At 42.1% G+C, this 10254-nt stretch overlaps 2 protein-coding genes across 3 annotated transcripts in view; both read left to right on the top strand.

Annotated features, from left to right (window-relative positions):
- Positions 1-258: 258 nt before the first annotated feature.
- Positions 259-7067, top strand: bap1 (BRCA1 associated deubiquitinase 1). Of its 2 annotated transcripts, none has more exons than XM_030777144.1 (17): positions 259-404; positions 785-814; positions 926-980; positions 1122-1254; positions 1504-1623; positions 1709-1770; positions 1914-2056; positions 2286-2364; positions 2502-2625; positions 2814-2958; positions 3276-3475; positions 3757-3890; positions 4129-4619; positions 4822-5030; positions 5181-5273; positions 5598-5670; positions 6213-7067. In XM_030777144.1, exons 1-17 carry the CDS (start codon positions 368-370, stop codon positions 6344-6346), a joined length of 2262 nt encoding a protein of 753 aa, XP_030633004.1. In that variant the 5' UTR covers positions 259-367; the 3' UTR covers positions 6347-7067. The 2 variants fall into 2 exon arrangements, with proteins under 2 accessions (XP_030633004.1, XP_030633005.1); XM_030777145.1 differs by having other exon boundaries at positions 2502-2638; positions 2812-2958.
- A 2550-nt stretch (positions 7068-9617) lies between these two features.
- The window catches only part of bsnb (bassoon (presynaptic cytomatrix protein) b), a 52032-nt gene continuing 51395 nt past the window's right edge, over positions 9618-10254 (top strand). The window contains exon 1 of the mRNA XM_030777271.1: positions 9618-9796. Coding sequence (XP_030633131.1) covers positions 9618-9796 — 179 coding nt within the window. The remainder of the gene's footprint in view (positions 9797-10254) is intronic.

Here is a 10254-nt window from a genome sequence, read left to right as displayed (position 1 = left end):
TGCAATTTTTAAATTCTGTAACTAAATGTTAGAATATATTAGAGGTTATCATGAAGATAAACTGGCTCCAACAATTGCTGACTGCTGGCATTTTCACAGAGAACTCTCAAAAACACATAGAACAGGACTTTAAACTAGCGTGCGGTCCTACCTAGGAACAATTGGAGCACAGCCATAAGTTTCCTCCGAGCGCTAGTTTAGTGACGTAATAAGCAATCGACAAACTGCCTCTTTTGTGTTTGTTGTCACAAACCTGAAGTAGATAATTGTCTCTTGATGTAGTCACGTAATCTGTCAAGCTTTTTTTCACACAACATGGGTCGGTTGATGAGCTAGTCACAGGAGAAGTGACTCGGTCGGACTAAATATGAATAAAGGCTGGCTGGAACTCGAGAGTGATCCCGGTAAGTCGCTACGTTAACCTGCTAGCCTATAACTTGATGCTGCTAGCTAGCCTAGCCAACTCTTTACGACCTAACTAAACAACGAACATGCATGATCATCAATGAAAATGTGGCTCAGTGTATTTGATCAATCTATGATATCACTCTCACCTAAATGATGTGAACTTTGCTTTATCCATGTTCAACGATCTAGCTAGTTGTGAGTACAGCTAGCTCTGATACTCGAATGGGCGATATACCGTGTTTTGCTTACATTGTACCAGCTGGATATAGCGCCATAGGTAACCAAGAGTAATTCTTAAATCAGGTATTGTTTCATTACTCTGTAAATATAATCTCACCCTTCTTGTTTGCTCTATAACGTTTTTATAATTTTTCAGGGTTGTTCACCCTCTTGGTGGAAGATTTCGGTGAGTTGACTTAACGGGAAGCTCGAACAGAATTTGTAGTTCACATATGTGGGCTGCTTTGTTTTTCTTAGATAAAATAATCAATGTTTATAAAATATGTGGTGTTCTTAGGTGTCAAAGGTGTTCAGGTGGAGGAGATCTATGACCTGCAAAGCAAATGTCAAAGGTATGATTTGTATTTAGTACAGGTATTTTTATGGTAGTGCGTTCTCCAGTTCTGTAGACATGATCCTGTCACTGGAGTAGTTATGTTGATGTGGATCCACTGACTGACTACCAATGCTGTTTATTGTTTTGACCCTTGAAGCCCAGTTTACGGCTTCATTTTTCTGTTCAAATGGATCGAGGAGCGAAGATCTAGGAGAAAGGTGTCAACACTTGTGGACGAGACATCAGTCATTGACGATGAGATTGTCAATGACATGTTTTTTGCTCACCAGGTAAGAACCTTTGAAAAAACCATATAATTCATCATTGCATTCAGTACTTAGAAGAATAATATGAGTAGAAGAGTATTTAGACACTTGATATGTAAATGCTGAATATGGAGTTTAGTAAATCATCAGTCATCTGCAAACTAAGACAGATATCTTTTCTTCTGGAAATGTGCTGTCCACTTAACTATGAACAGAGAGGCTATCATCTGTAAACACGCCTTTGTCTTGTCCTGCCTTTCTCCCATTTTGCAGCTTATTCCAAACTCCTGTGCCACCCATGCTTTACTAAGTGTGCTCCTAAACTGCAGTGGGGTGGAGCTGGGTGCGACCCTCAGTCGAATAAAGGCATTCACAAAAGGGTTTAGTCCAGAGGTAAGGATGCATACTGTTCTGTATTTATGGATGCGCCTTCTGTGTTTGTGTACTTAACAAAGGTGTCCCTTTTGTGTGCTTGCAGAGCAAAGGCTATGCTATTGGAAATGCTCCAGAGCTGGCCAAGGCACACAACAGCCATGCAAGGTAGGTCTTAACTCTAAACAATTAAATACTCCTCTGATTTTATGTGTGAATATCTTATGTAAGCTTCATTGGTCAGTCAAAGGCTTTTGGTTTGTTTCTGTTCGTCACCTTAAGCTGTTTCATTTTCCCTTGTTTCTATGGAGACCGGAGCCAAGACACTTGCCTGAGAAGCAGAATGGCATCAGTGCTGTGAGGACCATGGAAGCATTCCACTTCGTCAGTTATGTGCCTATTAAAGACAGACTTTTTGAGTTGGATGGCCTTAAGGCCTATCCCATCGACCATGGTGAGAGCTTAGTCTATGAGAGAATTGTCCCCTACGTTATTGACGTTTTAAAGTCTGTTACAATGGTACATGTCTTGAGTCATGGAACATTCCCTTTCCAACCGTCTGTCAGCACAAAGTCTGTGGCACCTCTAATACAAGTTTATGCTGCGAAATTCTTGTCTTATGCCCTTGAAACTTTCATTGGTAAGAATCTCTCTCTCTCTCTCTCTCTCTCTCTCCTTCTCAGGTCCTTGGGGAGAGGAGGAGGAATGGACTGACAAAGCTAGACGTGTCATCATGGAAAGAATAGGACTGGCAACAGCAGGGTAAGATGGCAAGGCAGTTTGATTTTGTTTCTTAAGTTTCTTAAAGACAAGGAGAGATGTGTATCAAACGTTATTTTTACGGTACACTGTCAGAATGTCACAGTACACTCTCAATGGAACTGCCTTGTGCTCTGTAGGGAACCTTACCATGACATCCGCTTCAACCTCATGGCAGTGGTTCCAGACCGTAGAATGAAATACGAATCTAAACTGGAGATTCTGAAACGTAACCGCCAGACTGTTCTGGAAGGGCTACAGCAGGTCTGTATTAAAAATAATCTGATTCATATGTCTGCATGTGCATGTTTGGAACAGATTTGCTTTGAGTGATGCTTGAACCTTTCCGTTTTTTTTTTTTAATTATCGTGAATGTTTTGTACAGGTTTTATCATCAGTTCCAAATGTTTTTATTGTTTTGCGCGTCTGTGTCCTGTGCTTCCTCTCTCCAGCTGATTCGAGTTACCCAGCCAGACCTTGTCCAGGACCGTAAGCAACAGGACTCGTCTTCCTCTGAAGACGCAGCTCCAGCTGTTAAAAAGGAGACAGACTCTGACTCATTAGCATCACAGAGTACTGAGCAGACAGGACCCTCAGGTACCATCTAGTGTTCTGATCTGCTTTGTAGTTTCATTTGTCTCCCTAACCAGGGACTGTTTTTGAACTGTTCACCTTTTTAATGTGAAGCCCACTGGGTCGTCAAAGACGTCCAGTGAAAAAAAAAAAAAAAAAGAAAGAAAAGAAACAGCTATTTTTGTCAGTGCTCAACACACGTTGTACTTTATCTGAAATGCAGGTGTGTCGATTATTTTCGTTTTTTCATCAGTTTGAATTTCATTTTGCTCTGCTTTCCCAATGTGACTCTCTGTGTGAGTTTTGTGGGAGGACTGTGAATGACAGACTTTTCTCTCTAGATTCTCTGGACAATACAAGCGTTCCACCGCAGTCTGCCCCAAGTCCCTCAGGCCGAGTTAGGACCATGGGTAAGCCTCCCACCTTGCCAGCAGGGAGTGCCCCACCACCTATGCCCATGCCTGTTGCCAGCCCTAATCCTATAGTACAGCGTCTCCCTGCTTTCCTGGACAACCACAACTATGCCAAGTCTCCCATGCAGGTCAGTGTGCAAGAGTCTGGGGTGTTTGAAAGAAACAATGGATTATTGAGATACAGAGTTTTGTATGACAATACATTTTAAGCCCCCTCAAAAAATGGTTTAAGTTGTTTTTTATGAGCCCACCATAATTGTTTGGGTTTTGTAAGGCTGCAATTTTTTTCTCTGTGTTTTCTTTTCTTGATGCGATTTTAATTGAATTTCTGCTCAGCAGCAGTGACCATTTGATGTCTACACGGCCTGACTGTCTGTCTGGAAGTTGACTTTTTGGTTGTCATTGGCAGGAGGAGGAAGACCTGGCGGCTGGAGTGGCTCGTTCACGGGTGCCAGGACCTCCTCAGCCCCCTTATTCTGATGACGAAGATGACTATGAGGATGAAGAAGAGGAGGATTGTGGTACTACAGGAACACCCAATAGGTCAGATCTTTGTATGGAAAGGATTTATCACACGGTTCTCTTTACTGTTTGTTTTTCTTTGATTTAATTCATTTTATTTGTATTATTGATCTGTTATTGTATTGGGTTGTATTTGACATTTGAAGACCATTGCACTGTGGTCCCTCTTAAAAGGTTTTTCCCTTGGAATCTAATAGAATGAGAATATTGTGACTGTGAATTCTGATTGGTCATTGACCGCTGGATGGCTGTTGGGCAGGTTCAGACGGAAGACTGGACTTCGCACACGTGGGGTAGGTCGGACTAGCTCGGGTGTTGGTGTTGTGGAAAGCCAGCTGGCTCTCAGCGTGCTGGCAGAGAAACTTAAGAAGGAGGCCCAGAGAAAGGATTCCATGGCAACGGCAGGGGCCACACCGCTCTCCGTGCGCACAGAGGGCCGTACGGGTGGCATCAGCATCACGTCTGCCTCACAGCCGTCTCCCACGCCCAGCAACGAGAGCACCGACACGGCCTCTGAAATCGGCAGCGCCTTCAACTCACCGCTGAGGTCGCCGGCGCGCTCCCAGGCAGCCACGAGACCCTCCAGCCCTGTGGCCTCCCACCTCACTCGCGTGCTCTTTGGAGAGGAGGAAGCCCTGCTGAGGCTAGATGCCCGTCACAACCGAGCTGTCAGAGACCTTGGTGCTTGCATCAGCACTTCCCTGCTCCACTTGCAAGAGGATGGTGTAATCTATGCTCTACCTGCTACAGGTACAGGATTTACACATGTAGAGTGCTCAGATCATAGAATATGAAACAGATTTTACATTGTCCTGTTTGTAATAACCTATTACTATTGTTAGACATAGGCTCTTTTAGCGTTAGATTTCTGAGTTGATTATTTGGAAAAAGCCACTGAATGAACATGATATAACATAAACCACTGAGAGTGACTTTTTTGTTTCTCTGTCAGATGTAGTGAATGACGGGACCAGAAAGGGGTGTGCTGTGAAAAAAGAGAAGGAGGAGGGGGGCAGTCCTCCTGGGGAGGAGGTGAAAGAAGGACCGTCAATGGAGCGAGAAAGCAAAGAGGCTGTAGATGTTAAACCGAACAAAGAAAAGATTGTTCCTGTTGAGACTGATGGCAGTAACAAGCCCCCTGGAGAAAAATATTCTCCTAAAGTAAGCCTGGAGTTATGCCTACTTTGATCTTTTACTGTTCCACACATAAAGTGATATTAAAAGGCAGATGGTCTGTGAAGCGTTTCTGTTACTGGCTGGATTTTCCAACTAAACACAATTTCCTGGCCTTTTGCTTCTTGTCTTTTGAAGGAATTGCTGGCATTGCTTAAGTATGTGGAGGCTGATATTGCTAATTATGAGGTGTATTTGAAGGAGGAGGTGGAGAAGAGGAAGAAATACAAGGTCAGTGTTGCTAAAAACAGAAGAAAACATCTTTACAGGATTTACAAATGTTCTGAGTTCTTTTGGCGTTCTAAAACTATTCCTTTTAGTTAAAACAGTCACAAACACCCTTAATGTTTGGTTTGTCTCTTACAGCACTCCACTGCTCTTCTAAATACTTCAGAGTCCAATTCTTGCCAGGAATGTAACAATAGACAAGGTTTCTTGCACAGTTATTGGAGATAGTTATGACTTTCAAGACTGAATGCTCGGAGACCCTGTTAAAGTTCTTGTTAGGGAGATGCTGGCAGAGATGCTGATGATTTCACTCTGTTGTATTTTTAGATTGATGACCAGAGGAGAACCCATAACTATGATGAATTCATCTGTACCTTCATATCTATGCTGGCACAGGAAGGTATGCTGCCTTTCAACTCCTGTCATGCCATGTCACCTTTTTTTTTCCTGCTTCTCACGGCTCTTCTCTCATTTCAAGTCTGTCTGTTTTTGAAATGAGATTTTTTTTTTATTCTCCTATAGAACTGTCTCTTAGCTTCCCTGCTGTGCTGTCTGTTAGAGACCCACAACTGAAGAGATTAATGCAAATAAATAAAATTCTCCCCTCATATTTGATTTTATTCTTCATTACTCTTTCTTTTTTGCACTGCACATGTTTTTTCCATCCCTTGTTTTCTGCTGGCGCATTGTTCTGTGGATTCCTGTGTTATTAGCTCACATCTCAGATTGAAATGTTGTACTTTCTAACAGTGGTGTAATGGTACTATTTTAATTATGGAGTAGTAGTGTTCACTTAAGCATCTCCCATCTCAGAATTGTCAAAGCAGCACAGTGAGAATCTGTAGAATCTGAGAAGTATAGAATGAGAATTTCTCACTTATTGTTCTGCTTGCACTTTCACCCCCCCCCCCCCCCCCCCCCCCCCCCCCCCCCCCTTTGTAGGAATGTTGGCTAGTCTCGTGGAACAGAACATCTCCGTGCGAAGGCGGCAAGGGGTGAGCATCGGCCGACTGCACAAACAACGCAAACCTGACCGCAGGAAACGCTCTCGACCGTACAAAGCAAAGCGACAGTAACTACAGGACACACTCGTAATTAAGTAGTTCCATCAGCTTTTACAACACTCAAGAACTGCAGAAACACCATTTACTTGTTTACGTTGGAGCAAAAGCAAAGCCCACATATGCACTTGGCTCCATGGACTCAGATTGCACTGTGTATTTTTTCCTGTCTGTTTTATGACATCATGAGGTGGACCAATCATTCATTAGGTATGAAAATATCATACAGTTCCTATTTTTTTCTGTACTGAATTTGGAGGAAATACATTTTTAAAAACAGTTCTGTGTGATGTGCATGATATATCTTTGTCTCTCTTTTTAGCAGAAAGCCTCTTGAAATATTTAAGCCTCACTTGTGCCAAGTCAGTTTGAATGATGTTAAGCAAAAAAACACTTCTCTCCTCCTCTTCTCTGGAAATTTACATTATGTTTAATGAGAGAATAATCAAGCAGAGAACCAGGTCATTTTTGAAGGATTTTCAGATCCACTTCAATAAATCTGTCATTTGAGCAGATGTTAGGACAAATCCAATGTTACAGAAATGCTAGGATAGGATTTTAACACATGTTCGTCATTGGAAAGGGCATATACAAGAAAGAATTTATATTTGCAATCAACATTTGTTTTGCATAGAGGCCTTTGTTCATAAAATCAGGAGCAACTTTTGAGCTATCCTTCAGATATGCATCGGTGACTGATTTGTCCATGTACCATTTTCTGATGACTGAGCCGTGCTGGTTTGAAATAAGGGATACTTTGGCCAATAGATTCACTTGTTTGCTCTCATTCTCTCCAAATGTGTGTGTTTATGTGTAACTGTACATATGTATTTGTGTCAGCACAACTGCTGTACAGGGTTGTCTGATCATATGATTACAATAAATATGTGAAGGTACAAGACAGCCTAAAATGATTGATTCTGTTTGTTTATTTGTTTGCTTCCCCTTGATTACATTCTGGGAAAACTCTGGTGTCACTTGTTTGTGCAGTGACCGTTTGTGACTGCCAGGTAAATGAAGCATGTAATGAGACTACGCATCTCTGCCTTTTTAGGTGCGTTGACTAACACTTGTTTATAGATACGGATGGATGACTGTTTCGCAGTGACACCAGCCTGTATGTGGTGTTTTGTTAGTTTCAAATGTGAAGCGTGCAGTGCAGTTGCAGCACTTTATAATGCCAGTAGATGGCAATGTAATGTTAGTACTTCTTTTACAGTTACAAACTGAACTTTTCTCTGGGTTCTTAAGACCTTGTTTCTAACCTATCAACTTTCTTACACACTACAACAGCTACACTGGCATCTATTATTTATTATGCCTAACATATCACACTAATATTTTGAGTGAGTGTGTTGGAGTTTCTAAAAATCAGCCTTTTGATTCTGCTCAACACCATCTGTCACGGTAATGATTCCCTTCAGGCATGTGCTGTACTGCACCCATCTTAAAATATAATAGAAAGAAAATAATGTCAAAATGCAACCATGACACACTAATGACCATTGTTAAGGTGAAGCAACCCCCCCCCCCCCCCCCCCCCCAACACACACACAGTGTTTGTGACTCATGCTGTAAAATTCCACCATATGTTCAACAATTCTAAGCAGTCAGTACAGAGTCTGGGCAGTGTTCAAATTTTTCAGTGGTCATTTTGTACTTCTCTATGAGGCCTTTTGTGAGGTATGCAGTCTCACCCTCTTTCTATCACTTAACTGTGTGCAACTTAACTCAATACATTTTTATTAGCATTACTTCAAGAAGCATGTGGAAAATGTTAGCTACTCAAGTGAGCAAGAGGAAATACATAATGTGGTTAGGAGAAGAAATGATTATAGAATGAAATTCAGACCACTGATGTAGCAAAAGCAGCTAAGTCATCCCTGAGTAGGGCTGATGTCTGTTGTTGTTTCATTCTCAGGTTTGTTAGTGTTGATGCTCTCATTTCCCTAGCAACCCAAGATATACACATGCCATCTGTCCTAGTGACTAGTGAGCTACGACAGCACTTTTCTGAAACGCTAGTTCAACTTCTGCCAGAAAGCACAACTGGCTACCTCAGTTACAATTAGCCCTGCAAATGAGTCCTTCAAATAAAAGGCTTTAATTATGCAGTGCCTAGAATGATGCACACTTAAGGACTCTGCACCTTTCAGCCTTCCTTGTTCTGCTTTGAAGCCTTATTTTAGATTTTAGGATGACTGACAATTGTTCAAGACTTAATATGCTATAAAACACTGCTCATGTGATGTAACTTTTAGGCACGTAAAGTTACGTGACTGGGAGGTCTGATAGCTGCCTGAGAGTGTGCTGGCAACTGCAACAGCTTAGTTGTTTGCCAAAAACAATATCTATAAATAATAATTTATGCAAATACAGTTATGTTGTTGTTGTTTTAAGTGTTGTATAACACAGATTATGCGCTAACACTGCATTGTCAAGGCAACATCATCAGCATGCAACCCTAGATGGGCAATTTTTCAGTAAGAGGCACAGTGTGTTTTTGAATTTTGATGATTTTACATGGGTAGTTTTCTGAAGGCTAAGAGTATAAATAATGCATCCTGATGTCCATACATAAATTCTCCTCAGTCAACATATACAGCTGAATTCCCTCTCTCTCTCTCTCTCTTGATTTCTTCATTTCAATCTCTCAAGTCATAAATAGATAGATAGATAGATAGATAGATAGATAGATAGATAGAGTAAGGGATTTGTGGGGGGGGGGGTGGGGGGGTGGGGGGGGCATCGCCCCTTGTAAGCAAAATGACCAAAATGCATCTCCCTTGTTAACCTGCCATCCTCCCTTTTGGCCATTGGACCATCCTTCCTGTTAAAAAATGATGAATCACCTTCTGGATAGATAGATAGATAGATAGATAGATAGATAGATAGATAGATAGATAGATAGATAGATAGATAGATAGATATCTTTATTATCTTAAAGTATATTTCCTCATTTTGACATAGTGAGCCATTCATGTGTAAGATTTCTTAGTTACGCCTCACACGTGAACCGTGGAGCCGCGCGAGACTACGAGAATGGGGATCTAGGGCACGAGCGCGTACTCGTCAGCTCCCCCACCTCTTTTTTCCCTCCCTGGAGTCTTCGCGCGTGCTCTGTCACGCCTTCCATTAGCGCGCGTGCGTGCTCCGTGCAGGATGCTAGATTGTAGGTGATGATGGCGGAAGAGGAGCTATGTTGAGTTCTCTCTGAGTTTTTTCTACACTATTAGAAACTCATCAACAAATCTCTTCTCTCTCCTCCGTCTCATTTTCCGAGACCATGGGGAACGAAGCCAGTCTCGAAGGAGAGGGTCAGCCAGGACAACCAGGCAGCGCTGTACCTTCGGCTGGAGCCCCGGGTTCCATTTCAGCACCGGCGGGAGCTGGACAGCTCATCAAACCCAGCAATGGTGCGCCAGTCGGAGGGACAGGGACCGGACCTGGGCCAGGGATTAACAGGTAGCTATAGTTTTGTGAATCTGAAAGGCCATTAACCGTATTTGAGTAGAAATTCTCAAAGGATTCCCTGCTTGGGTGTCGCTCACAGCAGTAGATGAGTGAGAAGTGCCCATTGTAATTCATCGCGTTTAGTCAGTATGAGTGAGGAGAACTGTTGGTGTTTGTTATTTATTTATTTATCACGAGAACGTTGACAACAGTTGTGAAGATACATAAGAAAATATTTGTTTGGAATGATCTTACTTTTATTTCCTCTTTGTCATTTACGTTGTGGAGCTTGAGTTCCCTTCATTGCAAGTCAAGTTAGCTAGATGGCTAAGATAGCCTATAGCATTACGAGCATAAGAGCCTCATTGTCTAGTTTTATATACGTTACTAAGGTACTGTCTTGGAATATTTCTGAACACGTTTGCAACATGGAGTTTACTGGAAAATACTGTTAGTAGGTTTGGGCAAGA

This window comes from Chanos chanos, chromosome 6, assembly GCF_902362185.1.
Source record: "Chanos chanos chromosome 6, fChaCha1.1, whole genome shotgun sequence".
In the NCBI taxonomy this organism is placed as follows: Eukaryota; Metazoa; Chordata; class Actinopteri; order Gonorynchiformes; family Chanidae; genus Chanos; species Chanos chanos.
The sequence above is the reverse complement of the archived record's forward strand: the minus strand, read 5'-3'. Positions and strand labels throughout refer to the sequence as shown.